This window comes from Pelodiscus sinensis, chromosome 2, assembly GCF_052426305.1.
Source record: "Pelodiscus sinensis isolate ZL-2025 chromosome 2, ASM5242630v1, whole genome shotgun sequence".
Taxonomy (NCBI): domain Eukaryota; kingdom Metazoa; phylum Chordata; order Testudines; family Trionychidae; genus Pelodiscus; species Pelodiscus sinensis.
Window position 1 is genome coordinate 11,208,356 of NC_143053.1, and position 19,944 is coordinate 11,228,299.

General features: G+C 47.2%; 1 protein-coding gene across 1 annotated transcript in view; it reads left to right on the forward strand.

Annotated features, from left to right (window-relative positions):
* COL22A1 (collagen type XXII alpha 1 chain) overlaps positions 1-19,944 on the forward strand; it is a 316,194-nt gene that overhangs the window by 282,950 nt on the left and 13,300 nt on the right. Inside the window, exons 51-61 of the mRNA XM_075920074.2 lie at positions 588-641; positions 1,497-1,541; positions 2,819-2,872; positions 3,527-3,571; positions 4,466-4,519; positions 6,665-6,718; positions 12,587-12,640; positions 14,222-14,293; positions 17,289-17,324; positions 17,586-17,630; positions 18,047-18,226. Coding sequence (XP_075776189.2) covers positions 588-641; positions 1,497-1,541; positions 2,819-2,872; positions 3,527-3,571; positions 4,466-4,519; positions 6,665-6,718; positions 12,587-12,640; positions 14,222-14,293; positions 17,289-17,324; positions 17,586-17,630; positions 18,047-18,226 — 693 coding nt within the window. The remainder of the gene's footprint in view (positions 1-587; positions 642-1,496; positions 1,542-2,818; positions 2,873-3,526; positions 3,572-4,465; positions 4,520-6,664; positions 6,719-12,586; positions 12,641-14,221; positions 14,294-17,288; positions 17,325-17,585; positions 17,631-18,046; positions 18,227-19,944) is intronic.

The following is a 19,944-nucleotide window of genomic DNA, read 5'->3' on the forward strand; positions in this document are numbered from 1 at the left end:
TGAGTTAGCCGTCGTCGTAGCAGAGAGACCAAGGATGTGCTTTTCTTTCAGCCCACTCAGTTACAGTCACAGCAGTGTGTGTGAGAACTTGTGTGCTCTACAATCCCATGGATAACCAGAGGATTTCATGCACTGGGACAGTCCCCTTTCATAACCACCAGTGTAATGCAAACAGACAATAAAACATGCATTGGCTGATTTGAATATTAATCCCTACAGCACAAAGCTGGGCAGAGACTTGCTGTGTTGTTATCCACATCTTCCCCATTTCCCACAATGCAATTTACACTTTTGAGACCAAATCCAGCCCCATCTTAAAGGCTGCAAGTCCCACTGAATTCGATGAGAGTTGCATTTCTTTATCTGGGGTGGGAGAGAGGGCTGAATTTGGCCTCTTGTGCCAATAACTGTGAATACAGCAAAGCAAAGTTTGGTCCATCAGGGAGTGGAAATCTGTGGAGGCATTAGAGACGTGTAATTAATTTCCCCCTTCCCTTCCAACTCTTAGTTTACTAAGTTGTTCTTCTTCCTGATGCGGCCTCTGAAAATCTTGTCTGAACAATAACCCATCTGTGGCCACTTTACAGGGTAAAGATGGCCCACCTGGTCCCCCAGGCCCACCGGGACTGCCTGGCCTTCAGGTAAGTGACAATTGCAAATTACTTCCCATTCACTATGTTACGTTTCCTGCCAGCCTGTGTCCACTGTAAGTGATGTTTCTGAGCTGCCGCGGAGCAGAGATGAGATTGATGTTGTTGAGTTAACTCCGGTTTTATGGGACTCCATTCAGTGTGTATTCTGAGTCAAGCATTTGCCAGATAAGGGATAGTTTCCAAAAGAGATTTGTCTGTTCCTCTTGCCTGACTCTTATTTCCCTGGCAGAGACCTTCCCGGAGGGGCACTAATGTGAGATAATGCCTCCAAGCATGTGGGCATAGATAATTGTCAGCACTTCATACTGCTACAGGGATTTTGTTAAGGCTTAGTGTCCAGAGTGTAATGATCCCCCTGGTCTGAGCTCAAGAACAAGCACAGGATCAATTTAATAGCTGAAACCCCATTCATCTGGCAACTGCATGGATCTAGTGAGGCTTGTCTATCGCTAATGTCTATGGGCCAGAGCCTTTTCTGGTGTAAATCAATGTAGCAGTGGAACAATGCTGATTTAAGCCACCTGCTGCTCTGGCCTTACATTCCTGTCTTAAAGCACCACTAGGGATACTAACAAGGTGAAGCATCATGCATCTGGCTCTTGTGCATGTCCCATTCTGGAGAGAGACAGAGTTGGAGTTGGCAGGGTGTGGGCGTAGCGACCGTGTGGCCAGACAGACTGTGTTGCCTGTGAATAGCTGAGGTGGAGAAGTGAGAATGGTGTGTCACACAGGACCTGATTTCATGGTTCACAGTGGCCAGTCATCTCAAGATTCACCCTAACAAAGGGTGCACCCATCTTCTGTTATCGCCACCTGGACCCCTAACAGATGTTTCACTTACAGGGCGCTGACGGCAAGGATGGCAAGCCTGGATCTCCCGGGGAACTAGTAAGGATTCACTCTGTAGACACCCTAATGTAGCCAGGCATTCAGAGCCACACTGGCTGTTGCTTTCAGACTCCCAAGAGGACCTGGAAGCCTGTTTGCATGCACCTGATTAATGCTGCAGTGCTTTAAGCGATCTGTTAACATGCAAATCTTGCCCTGAAAGGAGACCTGGCCGCCTTACTCTTAGGGCAGGTGTGCATTTTGAGCTGGGGGAGTGATCACACCCATGGACACAGCATCAAGCTGCCGTGCTAAGAAGAGCTAACAGGACAAGCAGCTGTAGTGGGGGGAGCTGCCGGAGGGGCTAGCTGAGCTGAGTATCCAGTTGCTCAAGCTGCTGCAGGGATGCTCTATTTGTAGTGCAGGAACTCAGTGCTAACTATGGGCACGTCTCCTGGAGCTGGGAATCGTATCTGCAGCTCAAAGTGGCTCTCTCTTGGTTATGTCACTGTAAATTCTAAGGAGACCCCAGTCTGTTATATAATACTAAACCAAAGGAGCCAGGTTTTACCAGCCAATGGAAGATTATGGAGAAGGAATCAGGAGAAATTCAGTTGGGCTACAGAGCGAAAATTGGATAGGAAGTTTTGGGTTTGATTGCCCCCATTGTTTTTAACTGGGCGCTGGGAGGAAAAGGACTTGACCTGGCATTTTCCAGCCAAAAGGTATTGTTAATGAGGTGGGCAGGATACAGCATTCCCCTAGCATGTGCATATTTTTTTGAGAATGTGCTTCCTGGATCTGTTGCCCCTATCCCCTTTCAGTGATTTTCCAAAATATGAGTTCTTTCCTTATCCTGACAGCGGACAAATATTCAGTGTTAAAGGTATTGTATAGACAGGGCCATGTTTTCAGAGTCCAATGCACACAATTTTGCATAAACAATTGCACATGCCCCGTTTCTCTGTGAAAATACCCCTTTTATATGTGTGCATCAGAGATGCACGCAAATGCATGCACCTAATTTTGAAAATCTGGTCCAGTCAGGTATGCCTGGCAACAGGTGTGGGTGCTTCTTAGACTTGCAAAGCTCACAGTTCTAGAAGCCAGGGTAGGTTTACACCTGGGTGCAGGGTTCCTGTGTTCCATATGTCCGGTTTGTGTGCACTCAGGTGTGAGTTTTGTGAGAGCATCTCCATTGCATTCATATTAGACTTATCCCTAGAACCCGCATTGCAACCAACAGGGAAGGGCAGAATCCCTTTTTGGATGATGATGATGCATATGCTAGGAATGATGGAACAATATCGGAATCTGAATGTACTTGTTTCCAATAGGGCAAACCAGGAGAACCTGGACTCCCCGGCCAAGAGGGGGCCAGAGGGTTACCGGTAGGTGCTACAGCAGATGGTTTAATTCAGAAACTGTTTTATCTTATACATTGGAATATCTTTGGGCGGGGATGGTCTTTGATTATATGTGTGTACAGCACCTAATACAAAAGGTCTGGCCTGGCTGAAGCATCTAGGCATTTCCACGGCATAAAGGATGAAAAATAATCCAGGAAATGGAACAGGACACTTCTGGGTCTTTTGCCTCAGAATTCCCCGGAGCAGATTGTGCAGGTTCTTTGCCTGGAGGTCAGGACACAAGAAGCCGTCTGTGTGCCCCAAATGTCAGGGTCATTCACTGCTTCAGGCCATGGCCTCCAGCCATGCATCACACATCTCCAAAGTGGATGGGTCAGGGGAGAGCGAGTCCCCACCCCTTTCCCTAATTGCTCTGGTTCATGCTCACCTGGAAGAGTAGCTACACCTGCATAGGCTCCGCCCACACACCGTGCTGCTAAGTCGATGCTGCTTCCCTGGGATACAGCCCTCCCTGGGCGTTTCCTGGCACGGTGCAATTCCACGCAGACCAGGGCCTGGTTTTCTAGGGCCAAATTGGCGAGGTTTTAAGGGCAGCCAGTGGGCATGCACCATTCAACCAAGGCCTTCCCGCAGGTCCATGCTTCTGGCTGGTGTTAATGTCAGTCTCTTCTGCAGGGTTTCAAGGGGCCCAGAGGAGATGCAGGTCCCCCAGGACCCAGGGTGAGTAACACGCCCAGCTTTGTGTGTGTCGGGCACAGTATAGGGGAGAGTCAGTGGCACTCCAGGTCACTTTGTTGCCTTGACTCCCAGCTAACATCAGTACTGGCTTATTGAGCGGTCACTGATGGGTTAGTGCAGCACAACCTCGTGCTCCCTTCCTGATGTCCCTGTGCATGTCTGGTTCACAGCACACCTCCTTCTGCACTGGCCCGAAAGCCACAGTACCTGGTTCGTAGCTGCGGACCAGAGGGGCAGAGAACTGACCGTACAGGCTGCACTAGTATGAAATCACACACCACCACGCATTTCAGGCTGATTTCAAAGATGAGGGGAATGGAGCTTTTAGGCTCACTTGCCTCCCAATCAGAAAGTCCTGAATTCAAGTCTCACATCAAGAGTTGGCTTCATTCTCAACTCTCATGTTGCAGAGCAGCACCGAGGGATCCCTGCCATAGGAGTGAGATGGAAAACTGAGTGGCCGTCTGCCTACTTCTGACTCTCTTTGGGAAATAAATGATGGCCCAGTGGCACATTGCAGGATGGTCAGAGAGCCCCAATGACCTAGACCCTCCCTTCTTCCTCCCTAAAACGATTGCTCCGTGATGAGTGTGTCACCTGCCTTCACAGACACTGCACTCTCACTAGCAAAGGCCTTGTTGGAAAGGGCTGCTCAGCCTTGCAGATGACACATTTTTAAAGCAGCTCTTCCCAGGTTGTAACCGCGTTGTGCCTATTGGCATGAAAGCAAGATGCACGACTCTCTACACCCCTACACCATTTAACCAGATCTCATGCCCCGAGGCCGCAAACCGCACTCCAGGACTGCAGAATCCAGCATTTCTATCGTGTGCAATGCACTGAATTCATTAATACTTCCTTTGCTCTGTGTTCCAGGGAGAGCCAGGCGGGACCGGGCCGGCCGGTCGTGAGGGCCCACCGGGGAAGGATGTAAGTGTACTCTTGGCATGGCAGCAAGTCTCCATCCCTTGACAAGTGAAAACTGTTTCAGAGTAAACGAGAAAACTGGAAAAACTGTACTAGAGAGAGAGAATGACTGAGGGGACTTACAGGCAGTGCTCCTCAGGGTAGATACTTGAGGGGCTCTGTCTCTTCTCAACCCACTAGGGTTGCCAGGTGTCCTCCGGTTTTCGCCCGGACTGTCCCCCATTCGGGTCCCCCATCCGGTAAAAGAACCAGAAAATACTGAACATGTGAAATGTCCAGTATTTCTTGTTTCCCTCAGATGGAAGCCCGTTGGGGACAATTTTCCCCTGACGCATTTGGTGGGGACGGGGGAGTGAGGAACACGAGGCCATTTAAAGGCACAGCACCCTCTTTTTTTTTTTTTTTGCTTAGCAACTTTGGTTTCCCTCCCCATTTATTTTTTTTTTGCTCAACAAAATCTTTTCCCGAGGTGTTTTTTTGAGGGTGGGGTGGTGTTCGGTATTTTTTGTTGAACCATCTGGCAACCCTACAACCTGTTGACACTGAAGTACTAGCTGTGACTTTGGAATATTAGCGGTTTAGATCCTGAATGGAACGGCAGAATGAAGGTCCCTGTTTCTCTTGTGCCTCATTCTGCCATGCTTGTTCCCACTGAGCAGTACTTTACTTGGCCTAGTTCTCCTGGGCCTGATTCTGTCTCATCTCCTCATCCTGAGAAGCATCTTATTCCACAAATAGCCCCACTGGAATCCATGAGATTGCCTGCAGGGCAAGGCACTACTCAGAGGGAGCCAGGGCAGAAAAATCATGTCATAGGACATCCCTTGTCAAACAAAGCCCTGGGGAGCATCCTGTGAGAACTGTATTATCTTGGAGGGGCCCCTGAGGGATGGGCCACATGAGCCATCCTGCCAGCTCCGTGCAAAATGGTTTTGACTGCCTCCCCTTCTCGTCCCTGGCAAATGTTGCCTGCCAGACTGTGGGATTTGTCTTACATGGTAGCCAATGAAAAGGTCCGGCAGAGCAGGGATCGGAGCTGTGTCCCTGCCCCCTTTTTCAGACTCAATAACAGGTCCATAAGCCAGCAGTCCTCAAATGTGAGCATCCCACAGGCCTCCATTTTATTTAAATATTTTTGGGACTCCCAAATCCCTGCTCAGCCACAGGTGCTATCCCTGCCCCTTCCGCTACACGCTCCCCCCCTCCCCCAAATGCCGTGTCCTCTTTTGTCTCCCTCCCTCCCACGGCCTGTAGGGTTGCCAACTGTCTCATCACAAAACCCAAACACCCTTGCCCTGCCACCTACTTTGCCCCTTTCCCCGAGGCCCTGTTCCTTTTTCAAAGCCTCACTGGGCACACTCCATCCCCCCCTCCCTCTGTTGCTCATTCCTCCCCATCCTCGCCCACTTTCACCAGGCTGGGGCAGGGGGTTAGGTTATGGGAGGGGTACAGGCTCTGGGCTGGGGCTGAGGGGTTCAGAGTGCAGGTTGGGGCTCAGGGCTGGGCTCCAGTGGGGTGCTGCTTACCTTGGATGGCTCCTGGTCAGAGGGACTAAGCACACCCTCTGCTTGCCCTGGTCCCATGCTGCACCTGGAAATGGTCCTTGCGGCCCCTGCAGAGGAAGAGGCTCCACCCCCACAGCTCCCACTGGCTGCAGTAAAGTTGACGCTTGGGGAAGTGCCAGCATACGGAGACCCCTTGTACTCCCCTGGATTCCCCCTCAGGCTGTAGGGAATTGCCAACTGCTCTCAGGAGCAGCACAGAGCCAGGGCAGGCAGGGAGCCTGCCTTAGCCCTATTGCACTGCTGACTCAGAGCAGTTGATCAGCAGGGCTGGCAGACTCATGGGGTTTACAGATCCCAGATTGAGAAACGCAGTAATAAGCCAGTATAGTTAGAACCTAAGTGTGGCCAGCAAATACCCTGCTCCATGGACTGACCCTAAAGACACACTTTTTGAAATGCAACAAGCTGGTCTTCCCTCCTGCCGGGCCAGAACCTCTTATTCACAGACATTTTCTGCATTTTTTCCTCCCGGTCCATGAGCTGTAGGAGTCAGGCCCAAGCAGTGTGTAATATTTAGATGGTGCTCTCATTGCCTTTGCATCAGTGTCTTTCACTTAGTACAACAATTTCTCTTTTCTTCCAGGGCGATATGGGCCCCATTGGACCTCAAGGTCCTCGAGGACTCAGAGGGCAGCCAGTGAGTTTCCTTTCCAGACAAGCGGCCTTTGAAGGATGGATTCTTGGCGGTAGGGGTGTCACAGAATCCAGAGCTCTGGTTTGGAACCAGAATCTGATTAATTTGGCCAAAACGTTTCACTCACTTTAGGAAAGGAGGAGCTGAGAGATGTTTGCAATGGCAGCAGGTGACCAGTAGTATCTAGGAACAGGTAGCTGTATAAAAGCAGAGAGGTCTAATGGTTTCAGCTACGAGCTGCCTAGTAGTTGCTTCTGAGTTCTGATCTTGCCCCCAACGCTTGACTTCCTAGGCAATTTCCTTCGGCTACAGTTTTCAAACCTGGTGTTAATTGTTGGGTACCACCTTCTTTTGAGCATCCAACCTGAGACACCTGGGTCTGATTATGATATCTGTGAATCATCAACTATTTAGATATTGGCATAGAAAATACGCTTATTAAGTTTGCAGATGATACCGATCTGGGAGGAGTTCTGACTGCTCTGGAGGATAGGGTCATAATTCAAAGTGATCTGGACAAATTGGAGAAATAGTCTGAGGTAAATAGGATGAAGTTTAATAAAGGCAAATGCAAAGTGCTCCACTTAGAAAGGAACAATCAGTTTCACACATGCAGAATGGGAAGCATGTGTCTAGGAAGGAGTACAGCGGAAAGGGATCTAGGGTTTATAGTGGACCACAAGCTAAATATGAGTCAACAATGTGACACTGTTGCAAAAAAACCAAACGTGATTCTGAGATGCATTAACAGGTGTGTTGTGAGCAAGACACGAGAAGTCATTCTTACACTCTACTCTGCGCTGGTTAGGCCTCAGTTGGAGTATTGTGTCCAGTTCTGGGCACCACATTTCAAGAAAGGTGTGGAGAAATAGGAGAGGGTCGAGAGAAGAGCAACAAGAATGATTAAAGATCTAGAGAACATGACCTATGAAGGAAGGCTGAAAGAATTGGGTTTGTTTAGTTTAGAAAAGAGAAGATTGAGGGAGACATGATAGCAGTTTTCAGGTACCTAAAGGGTATCATGAGGAGGAGGGAGAAAACTTGTTCATCTTGGCCTCTGAGGATAGAACAAGAAGCAATGGGCTTAAACTGCAGCAAGGGAGGTGTAGGTTGGACATTAGGGAAAAGTTCCTAACTATCAGGGTGGTCAAACACTGGAATAAATTGCCCAGGGAGGTTGTGGAATCTCCATCTGTGGAGATATTTAAGGGTAGGTTAGATAAATGTCTATCGGGGATGGTCTAGTCAGTACTTGGTCCTGCCATGAGGGCAGGGGACTGGACTCAATGACCTCTCGAGGTCCCTTCCAGTGCTAGTATTCTATGATTCTATGAATATATTTTCTTGTGGAAATGAGAGAATGAGATTCACTTTTGAGAGAAGATGCCTCGTCATTATTGAAACCTTGCAGAAAACGAGTGCTTAGAGGGCTTTCCGTGCAGAAAAGTCATATTAAACTTCATGAGGCATCACTCGGGAGGGCAGATAAATTGTTCCCATTGCTTTCTTGTGTTTTAAAAAGCAGTTCTTCCCAAATGTGAATACAAACAAGATTGTCCAGACCTGAGCACATCCCTAAAGGGACAGCAGTTTCTTTCTTCTCTGGGAAAGCAGGCTACTGAAACAGAAACTCTGAGACCTGGTCTATAATCAGAACCATGTGCTGACTGAGGCAGCAAGGCCAGGAACTGGAACACTGGGACTTTCCAAGCAACGAGCTTAGGGGGTTAGCTAAAACGACCCTTGCATCTGCTTTGTAATATATCCTGTTGTTCCATGCCCATCCTTCGGTGCTGGCCTCACTCACTAATGCATCTTGGCCCTGGGGCTTCCAGAGAAAAATAATCAGAAATAAAATGATCATTGGTCCTAGATGAGCCAAATTCCTTTTGGAGAGGCTATGGATGGGTCTGTGAGAGGGCAAAGCAGCAGTCCTTCTTGTTCCTTTTCTGCTTCATGTCCTTTTGAGTACAAAGAAGGAAAGTATTGCATAAGAAAGCCATTCAGAGTATGACAGATAGGAGGGCCACTTTGGAAGTGCTACTTTAATTAAATATGCAACGCCCTTGCATACTGCAGAAGGAGGGATTGAGGTTTAGGATTTATTCTCTCTTCTGAATTGTAAATGGCATGATTTTCTGTTCATGCAAATGTTGGTGTTCTCCATTCTCCTTGTGGTGAGACTTTCTTATCTTTAATGAATGATATCAGAGACTGGGGCATGGGCAGTTGTTCCTATTGGTTGGAGCCAGAGTGACCTCTAGCGGTTGGAGCTGGAATCAGAAGTGAGGATCCATGCGGAGGGTCCGGACTGGGTTGCCTGAAGTGAGGCAAGACTGGAGCTGAGGAAGGAACAGGACGGAAGGAAGGCTGGGAGCAAAGAGGAGCTATCACAGCAATGGACAGATGCTTGGAGCAGCTCTGAGTTTTGAGCATTGAGTAGCCACTGAATTGCTGCTGCTGCTGGGTCTAAGAGGTGGTCTGCTGATTCTTCCCACCAGTCAGGCAACATAGCTAAGCAGGGAGCCTGCTACAGGCCAGCTGTGCTTGTCAGGCTGCCCACAGCCTGGCTCTGCTGCATGCTCTGATTCCTCACAGATGAGCTGGGAAGGTTATTGGATACAGGGTGTTGAGGGCTTTGATTCGTGTGTAGGTATAACCGTCCTAACACCGCATAAAAATCCCAGATAGATGGATGTAACCATCTGAGAACCTCTGGCTCATGGGCTCTCCCCTTCACTTCCCTTCACTCCAGAGAGGATTCCCATTTCTTGGCAGCTACCAGTGTAAATATCCCCTAGTGAGAACTAAAGCACTGCAGTTGTTCCCTTGTTTGGAGCTCCAACCTCCTTGGCCTCCTTTTTCCAGTTATCCGGGATTTCTCCCGATCTCCACGACTTTTCAAAGATAATAGCCAAAGGCTCCACAATGACATTTGCCAACTCCCTCAGTACCCTCGGATGCACTAAGTCCGGACCCATGGATTTATGTACGTTTAGCTTTTCTAAATAGTTCCTAACCTGTTCTTTACCCACCACGGGCTGTCTATCTTCATCCCATCTTGCGTCACTTGGCGCAGAAGTCCAGGAGCCAACCTTGTCCGTGAATACAGAGGCAAAGAAAGCATTGAGTACTTCAGCTTTCCCCACATCATCTGTCACTAGGTTACCTCCTTCATCCAGTAGGGTCCCACACCCTCTCTGATCACCTTCTTCTTGTTAACATGCCTGTAGAAACCTTTCTTGTTATCCTTCACATCCTTTGCCAGTCGCAATTCCATTTGCGCTTTCTCCTTCCTGATAACCCCCCCGGCATTCTTGAGCTATACCTTTAAACTCCTCCCTGGTCATTTGTCCAAGTTTCCACTCTTTGTAAGCTTCCTTTTTGTGCTTAAGTTCACCAAGGATTTCCCCTGTAAGCCAGTCCGGTCTCCTACCATGTTTGCCTCTCTTGCTACGCGTTGGGATGGTTTCTTTCTGTGCCTTCAATAAGGCTTCTTTAAAATACTGCCAGCTCTCCTCGACTCCTTTCCCCTTCATGTTAACATCCCAGGGGATTCTGCCCATCAGATCTCGGAGGGAGTCAAAATCTGCTTTTTTGAAGTCCAAGGTGTGTATTTTACTACTCTCTTTTCTTCCTTTGGTCAGGATCCTGAAATCTACCATCTCATGATCACTGCTTCCCAGGTAGTCACCCACCTCCACTTCCCCTATTAGTTCCTCCCTGTTTGTGAGCAGAAGGTCAAGCTGTGCATGGCCCCTGGTCGGATCCTTCAGCACCTGTGTCAAGAAGTTATCCCCAACATTCTCCAGTTATCCCCAACATTCTCCATATATGGTGTACTGGCTCTGCCCTCTCCTTATGCCTGGTTTACATGTCTCCCATGACTGAATGAGGGATTAAATGAGATGGAATCCAATCCAACAACTCATCGTTATGGTACCTCAGGATTCTGTGTGAGAGAAATGTCCGGCTGTCTTCCCAGGTCATCTCTGTGTCTCCTGTATGCTACCAGGCTTGAGGCAAGGGGCCAGGCTGTCATCTCAAAGATGTCTCTCAGAGGAGCAGAGTCCTTCTGTCCGTGGGGATGGAGTTTCTATCATGTGAAACTGAGATGCCAAGTAGTGCTGATCTGAAATTTTTCAGTGAAATGTTTTACACTGAAAGATGCTGCTTAGTCAAGGAAATGCAAATTTCATTTAATGAGTCACCTGACTCGAAAAAGATTTAGTTAGAAAACATGTTTGGGTTGTTAAAACATCCTGTTTTGAGATTGTTGAAGCTTGGGGGTTTCTTTTCTTTGAAACGTTTCATTTCCAAATGTTACTCAATTTACACTAAAAGGGAAAACAGGTTAAAATTGAAACAAAATGGGTTGATAGACCTAAACCAATGTGGGGGGGAGGGGCAGGAGGAGGGGATTTTGGGTTTGTGACCATTTTTGACACTTTAATTTTTTTGTAAGAGGATAGAATCATAGAATCATAGGACTGGAAGGGACCTCAAGAGGTCATCGAGTCCAGCCCCCCGCCCTCAAGGCAGGACCAAGCTCCGTCTACACCATCCCTGACAGCTGTCTATCTAACTTGTTCTTAAATATCTCCAGAGAGGGAGATTCCACCACCTCCCTTGGCAATTTATTCCAATATTTCACCACCCTGACAGTTAGGATTTTTTTCCTAATGTCCAATCTAAACCTCCCCTGCTGCACTTTAAGCCCATTACTCCTTGTCCTGTCCTCAGAAACCAAGAGGAACAAATTTTCTCCTTCCTCCTTGTGACACCCTTTTAGATATTTGAAAACCGCTATCATGTCCCCCCTTAATCTTCTTTTTTCCAAACTAAACAAGCCCAGTTCATGAAGCCTGGCTTCATAGGTCATGTTCTCTAAACCTTTAATCATTCTTGTCACTCTTCTCTGTACCCTTTCCAATTTCTCCACATCTTTCTTGAAATGTGGCGCCCAGAACTGGACACAGTACTCCAGCTGAGGCCTAACTAGTGCAGAGTAGAGCGGCAGAATGACTTCACGAGTTTTGCTTACAACACACCTATTGATACAACCTAGAATCATATTTGCTTTTTTTGCAACAGCATCACACTGTTGACTCATATTCAACTTGTGGTCCACTATGATAAGGCCAAACTCTTACCTATGCAGTCACATGTTGCTCCTCCTGGAACTTCTCCTGGATGAATGTGAGATATGAGGAGAACCTATTCTTGCTCATCAGCCTGAATTAACTCAAGAACCATTTTGCTGCACGCTTTTGAAACGCTGCTGTGTTTTGGTTCAGAGGTGGCTGCTTTTGAGAGATGGCCAAAGTGATCCTTGAGTGAAGAATGCAGGAGAATGTCAGAGCTGAGTGTTTGCACGTTGATCCCAGAGGAGAATTGTACTTGTGATTTCTGAAGTCTGAGTAGCAGGGACCCTAGGAGGAGAGGTACCATATAAGCATTCTTCATCTGTTCTTCACTATTCTTCGAGGTGGTAGCATAAGATTGAAAGGAACTCTCATACCTCACCGTGGAGAAAGCCTGTTATCACCAATGAATGATTTGTACTTTCTTTTAAAACATTTATTAGGCTTCATCCACTAGATATTATCATAGTCTACAACAGAACTCTGTCCTAATCAGGCTAAGGGTCACATCTAGCCACCTACCCAGTGTTATCTAATGTGCCCATCACCATAGAATCAGGGCACCATTTAGCGTCTGAGTGCCAGTGTCCTGGAGGTGTCCTGGAGGCAGTGGGGAAAACCTTTCTGGGCAAGAACCTGCATTGTCTGGGCAAAATGTGTGGCCACAAAGAAGCTCCCAGTTGCATCCTTTTTGATTCCCAGTCTGTTCTTTTTCCCTTCAATCCAGGGCAAGAATGGCTCACCCGGTGCCCCAGGGGAAGCTGGTCCTGCAGGTAACCCAGTAAGTATCACAGTGAGTCAGGGATGTTGATACAATTATGGGGGTAATTTATAACCCAGCCCAGAGACAAGAGTTACATGTCACAGCCTTACAAATGTATTTAATGTGACTGGCCTGTCTGAGATCAGCCCCCACAGAGTGTGACACAGAGGCTGAGAGGCCTGGGGGAGCTGGCAACAGCCTCTGTGGAGAGGGGGGAAGTAGCATTAGAACAACTCACTCTGGGAAATGGCAGGCAACAGCTTAAAGCAAGGTCATAGCAGGGGACAGACCTCACAGGGGGCCTTTTGTATGTGAGACTAGTCTGCCAGCATTGAGGTGCTAGAAGGCCACTGAAGAGGCTTTCCTTTATTGTTCCCCAAAGTTGTTCTGGGTTCAGTAGTTAGTTATAGTAAACCCATTGTATTCAGTGCCTCTGATGAAATGCAGGTCAGTTCCCTTCTTGCTTGCTGGAGCTCCTCTGTCCGGACAGTTTGTTTCACTGGGATTTCAGGTTCAGACAAAAGCCAACGGCATAACCAGTAAGAGTCAGGACCTTCTCAGTTCAATGATGCTTCCTTTATCTTTCTAACATTGTACTTTCTGCAAATAGAGATGAGGGGAAGGGGTAAATTGTGTTGTGTGTGTTCTCTGTTCTTACATCATTTTCTCCTCATTGAACGTTATCTCCATTTGGGGTTCAGGCAACAGCCAATCTGTTTACAGGGGGCATCTAGCTGTTTTCATTGCCAGTATGTAAAGCTCTCACTTCAAGCTAAATAGTGGCTGTTTAACTAGTCCCCTTGGCTTTGTCAATACCTAGATGAGATGTCAGTGTGTCTTTGAAGAACTGTTTTGGGCCTGTCTTTCTAAACTTATTAATGCCATACAGTAGAATCCTAAAACTTTGTATAATTGTTACCAGGATAATAATGTTCAGCAGATTATACATTTTCAAATGATACCTCACAAGTAATACTTGATACAAAATGTATTATGGTCTTGTGAACATTGTACTATCATGAGATCCATCATGGGTATTAGCCAAGATGGTCAGGGATACAACCCCATGCTCTGAGTATCCCTAGGCCTCTAACTGGTAAAAGGCCAGAGACTGTATGGGACTGGATGATTTAATAACTGCCCTGTACCATTTATGCTTGCTGAAGCATGTGCTGTTGGCAGACAGGATACTGGTCTGACCCAATGAACCACTCTCATGTTCTTAACAATGACACAAGTAAGGTGTATGCTGCTGACACAGTGTTGGTCAGCACGAATGGCTTTGGTCTCATTGATATTATCCAACTTCTCTAACATTGGTAAAATGACCCTCACCCCCCAACACAAAGGGCAGCCCCACAGCAAGTTTAGAACATAAGGTGTTTCCTTCTGTGGGCCCCTGCCTAGCTAACTTCCAGTTCTTTCTGAACTCACACAAATATTCTCAGCAGTGCACCGTGCAGAGTTTTAGGGACTTTGTTTTGAGAAAAAACAGGAGGGGCAGATGAGGATTCAAGTTTCTCCACAAACTATGGCAGCTCAGAAAAGGTGATGGGGGAAGGAGCTGCTGGTGTTCATGTTTCATTTTGTTTTTCCAAGGGCCCAAAAGGAAACAAAGGAGAAAATGGCAGTCCTGGACTTCCTGGATTTATTGGGCCTCGAGGCCCTCCGGTAAGGATCAGTTGAATGATACAAAGTGGTTGTTATTCACCCACTCCCTGGTTTTCACTCTTCAGCCTGGAGGAGGGAAGGACAAAATATCACTGGAGCCTTGTGTGTTCTGCTAACTACCCAGAAGCCCTCTTGGTATTCCAAGGAGCCCTGTGTATTATTTCAAAGAGAACTATGTCCACTTCCATAGCCCACAGAAGGAGTATAATCTCATTGGGTATGTCTACACTACCCTCCTAGTTCGAACTAGGAGGGTAATGTAGGCATACCGCACTTGCAAATGAAGCCCGGGATTTGAATTTCCCGGGCTTCATTTGCATAAGCGGGGAGCCGCCATTTTTAAAACCCCGCTGGTTCGAACCCCGTGCAGCGCAGCTACACGGGGTACGAACTAGGTAGTTCGAACTAGGCTTCCTAGTTCGAACTACCGTTACTCCTCATTCCACTTGTAGTAAGGACACCTATCCTAAGGCTCTGAGTAGGAATGTGGTATTCATGAAGGAGTGGTTTAAATGTTTTGCACAGTGTGAGTTTGGGGCAGTCACATCACTCACTAGAGCATTCTGCATGGGCCATGGATATTACAGAACAGCTGCAGCTGGAATATGTTAGAGCGATTAAGAATATCCAGACTATTTCTTGTATTCTTTTACTAAGGCTAAAGGCCCTAGGTACCTTGAGACCAACTGTCCAAGGCTCAGCAATAGAGGTACAGGTTGGACCTTCTCGTCTGACACCCTCGGGACCTGACTGGTCCCGGATGAGGGATTTTTCCAGACCAGGGGAGGTCATTTCAGGCCCCCTGCTTCCTAACGTCCCCCCTTGCCAGCCTTCCCAACGGGCTTCCTTCTCCACTCCACTCCTCCCTCCCTCCCCCTGCCCAGTTGAGCCACGTGCTAGCTCCTGGCACTGCCACCCCCCCTCCCATCTCTCGCAGACCATCTGAGCTGCAAATCAGCTCCTGCCCTCCCTCCCCCACAACCCAGCTGAACCATGCACTGGCCCCCAGACCCTCTCACAGCCCAGCTGAGCCACACGCCAGCTCTTGGGCCCCCACCCTCTGGAGACTCTCTGATCCTGGAACATCTGTGGTCATGCCTGACCACGGATGTTACCGGACCAGAGAATTTCAGATTTTAGAGGTTCAACATGTATATTGTAACTTAAACGTAAAATATTTCCTGACGTGATCTAACAGCTTTTCTATACATAAAAATATCAACCCCTTAAAATCCTGTCTCTTGGGCCCTTCCAGATCTAGAGGCAAATGTCTGATCCCAGTGAGAAGCTGGGATTCTCCTTCCCCACTAAGTTAATGCTCTTGTTTCCAGCCCTTCAGTGACACAGGGTAACAGACTTTAAAACCATCACACTAGCGCAGGACTGAATCTTCCCTAGCCTGTCTCAAGCTGGAACCATTTTTAGTGGCAGAGAGGAGAAAGAAGAAACAAGTTTGTTTTCTTTAAAAACTAAAGTAGCTGTTTATATCTGCTATGCGGTTTTGGAATGTTGGAATACGTCCCAGTTTTGGGTTGGTTGGCAAGAGATATGCCCCTCAGCACGTGATTGTTTGCACTGATATGTAATAAATACACCTCGTGCCTGTGCAACTGATTACACACACTTCCAACTTATCCGAGATGTATCAATTACAGAGACACACACAAACACACTATCAATCTAATCAGGGAAGAGGTGTTTCAAAGGCTATATGAATACACATAATTTGACCTATACGTGTTACAGATGCTTTTCTATTCTCCTTAGTTGTGTGAAAATGTGCTCAGAACTTAACATCAGCCACAGTGATACTGGTGTTGCCTTTTCAGTCCCATGCTTCAATATTGTGGTGGTAGATCCTGCAGTGAATGCCAAAATAGAGAAATTATAATACTTATTTATTCTGGTATGGTATATACAGAATAGAAGAGAGTGGTAAATGGGGAGTGCTTTATTGAAACCTAACCGCGCTATCCAAGAATTCAGGAAACTAGCTCAAGAAAACTTAACAGAGGCTGCTAAAACATTCAGGAGCAAAGTGAACTGTATGGCAAGAAAAACTAGAAGCCCCTATTAACAATACATCCATCTCAACACCTTTGCTTGCTTTGTAGGAATGGCTGATTCCCTACATTTAGGATCTTTCACATGGGAGGCAGTATATTTGGAGATGCACTTTGACCATAGGGACTCCCTTTAGTTAGTGTTGACTCATTGGATTCCTGGCTCACCAATCAGGAAGATGTCACTTGGTGACAGAGTATCAGAAATCCAAGGATTAATGATCTATAACGTTTTGTGCTTGACACAATATTCGGGGTTTGGAACAGGTCCCACATGAAGAGAGATTAAAAGACTTGGACTTTTCAGCTTACAAAAGAGGAGAATAAGGGGGGATATGACAGAGGTCTATAAAATCATGACTGGCGTGGAAAAAGTGAATAAGGAAAAGTAATTTATTTATTCCTACAATATAAGAACTAGGGGTCACCAAATGAAATCAATAGGCAGCAGGTATAAATAAACAAAAGAAAGCTTTTTTTCACTCAGCGCACAATCTGTGGAACTCCTTGCCAGAGGATGTGGTGAAAATGAGGACTTTAACAGAGTTAAAAAAAGAGCTAGATAGATTCATGGAGGTTAGATCCATCAATGGCTATTAGCCAGGATGGGTAGGAATGGTGTCCCTGGCTTCTATTTATCTGGAAATGGGTGACATGAGAGGGATCATGTGATGATTACCTGTTGTGTTCCCTCCCTCTGGGGCACCTGGCATTGACCACTGTTGGCAGACAGGATACTGGGCTAGATGGAGTTTTGGTCTGACCCAGTCTGACCGTTCTTGTGTTCTTATCCATTCCATAGAAAGCAAGTGAAATCACCTTACTTGTGGGATAAGAATGGGGACTGGTTGTTGGTGTGTGACTTTGGGGGGGCCTGCGTTGTTGTACTGTTGTGAGTGTTGTGTATTATGTACTTTCTTCTCCTCTCTTAGGGAGACACAGGAGAGAAGGGGCCTTCCGGAAAAGAGGTGAGTTCAGTTCCTGCTTTCAGAGCCCTACTGGTGTCTCTGTTCAATGGTAGAACCAGGCATGCACACCAGGGTTGCGCTAGTTTCTTCCTGAGATACTGGTTTGACAAGAATAAATAAATGTGTCATACGCAGGGATTTGTGGCGTATACAGGCCTTCATTTTCTGGAGGGCCTGGGCGCCATCCCAAGGGTTAGCATCCTGTCATTAATGTTATATATGGCTAGCTCTTGTGTACTCATACCTATTGTTTCATTACAGGGCGCCGCCGGGAAACCAGGCAACCATGGACCCAAAGGAGACAGGGTGTGTTGGGATGTGTTACTAGCAGAGCTGTCCCTGACCGGGGGGGGGAGGATTAGGCCAGGTGCAACCTGCTCCCCAGTGCTCCAGGCACGGGACCCAGGGCAACCCCCGTCACGCACCTCATCCCCACCCGTCTCTGCTCCATGCACACCCCACTCCGCCCCTTCCCTCAAGCCCATTTCTACCCCTGTTCCGTCCTCTTGCCCCTTCCGTGTGTAACGTGAGCTGGAAGATTACCAGGGTGTCTGACGTGGTGTGGCAGTATGGGTCACCCCTCACACACTCACCGCAGGGGTAGGAGCCAGAGCCACTTGGCAACCTGCTCCATTCTGCCCAGTAACCATGCTGTGTTTCATTAGGCTGGGGAAGAAGGGCCACGCTGTTTTCTGTATTGATATGCTGGTTCTCTCTGGTAGGGAGATCCTGGCGTCAAAGGTGACAAGGGCCCACAGGGAGAGAAAGGCCTGCCTGGGGATCCTGGCATACCTGGCCATAAAGGCCACACTGGATTGATGGGTCCCCAGGGACCTCCAGGCGACAGTGGACAAGCTGGCCCACCAGGACCTCCAGGACAGCCAGGCTTCCCCGGACCCAGGGTAAGAATGGTGGTTGTGAGCTTCCAGAGAATTGTATAGAAACACTCCCTTAATGACATGACCACAGCCCGACGTTGTTGCGGAGCGACCTGTGTGGAGTCGCAGTTTACTCTGCAGTGCTATCAGCACGTTCTTCCTCTGTTAGGTACGCATGGAGCGTATGTGCAGTAGGGCTCCCCTCTATCGCTCTGAATCCCCTGCACACAATGAAGGAATGCTGCACCTGCTGGCAATCTCCCGCTAAACCATGTTGGAATTAAGTGGCCACCACTAACCGGAGTGTTTGTCAACCAAGGCAGGAAACTGAGATCTTGGACAACTGAGGTCATTGAAATTCCCGTGTTTTTTTGTTTTTGTTTTTTAAGTAGAGAAAGTTAATTTGGGGATGGTTGGCAAATTCCAGTCGGGGAAAGAAAATATTCCTGGCCTGAAACTTCTGCAGTGGGATGCATATGATCTCCTTCACTTCCTATACGAAACTGCTGTAGGCATTGCTGTGTGGTGTTCAGCAGGTGCCACGGTCAACTCCAGAGGTGGATGCATCTCTCCCCCAATGTGCCCATTTCATTCCCTAATTTATTTCTTCTTTTTGTTAGCTCTCGCTACCTTTTTCTTCTGTCTAATAAGAGTCTGGCCTTGCTGGCCAAGAATATAGTTCACAACACTGCTGTAAGCCCTGTAACCAGAAAGAGGCAGCTAAAAGCAATGTCCTAAACAGCCTAAAACAGGTAGAAGTTTGCCCCATTTTGGCATGGTCTGATAACACAAGGTACCGCACAAGGCAGCAGCGGATACAGGGCAGGGCGAGCAGGGCGGCTGCCCCGGGCCCCGCGCTTCAAGAGGCCCCGCGCATGCACCGTGGCACCACGGCACATGCGCCGTGTCACATGGGGGCCCTGTGAAATTGCACTGCCCTGCGCCCCACAAAACCCTCATCTTCCCCAGCACAAGATCTTTTCCAGCAGTGAGATTTCAAGTGAAAATCAACCTCAGCTAAAGAAAACAAAGGAGATTGATAAAAATGAAAGCCTGACTTAATACTTTACAGTTCACATACGGTACCTGTTTTTTGCTTCTTTTCTGTATTTTTAGTAAAAAGCAAAAAGGATTTTAAATGGTGTGCTTCCCATGGTACTACGCAGGCTTCAATTCTCTGCATATCAGATTACAAACCTGGGTTAGCACTGAACAGTATCTGGGTTATGCCGTCACTTTTGGCCCATACATACCATAGAAATACAAGAGAGGATGATGTACTACAGGGACCCTTGATATATTCCTGGTTCTGTTATTGGAACTAGCTCATGAAAATTCAAGAGCTCACATTATATTTGAATAATTGGTTCTGTGTAACAAATAACACTACTCACTTAAAGTGCCTGCAGACTGAGTATTTAGAAGAGTGAGGACAAATATTTTATACTAGTAAAAGTGGACTAAATGTTTTGAGAAATTAATTCTGCCTTGAGGCTTTTACCTCACAGGAATTAGAAGTGAAATATTCCCTGATGTAAAGAACGGGTACGTTTTAGACAAAGCACATCTTTATTGGCTAACAACAGACACATGATGAAATACAGGAATGAGTTATGAATAATGAAAACAACTAAAAGTAATGAGCTTTTGAAAAAATCTTCAATGGAAAAATCCACAAATTCCTTTTCTGGGTTTCAGAAGAGATGTCTAAACTTTGAAAAGTATTTTCTAAATTGGTCAGG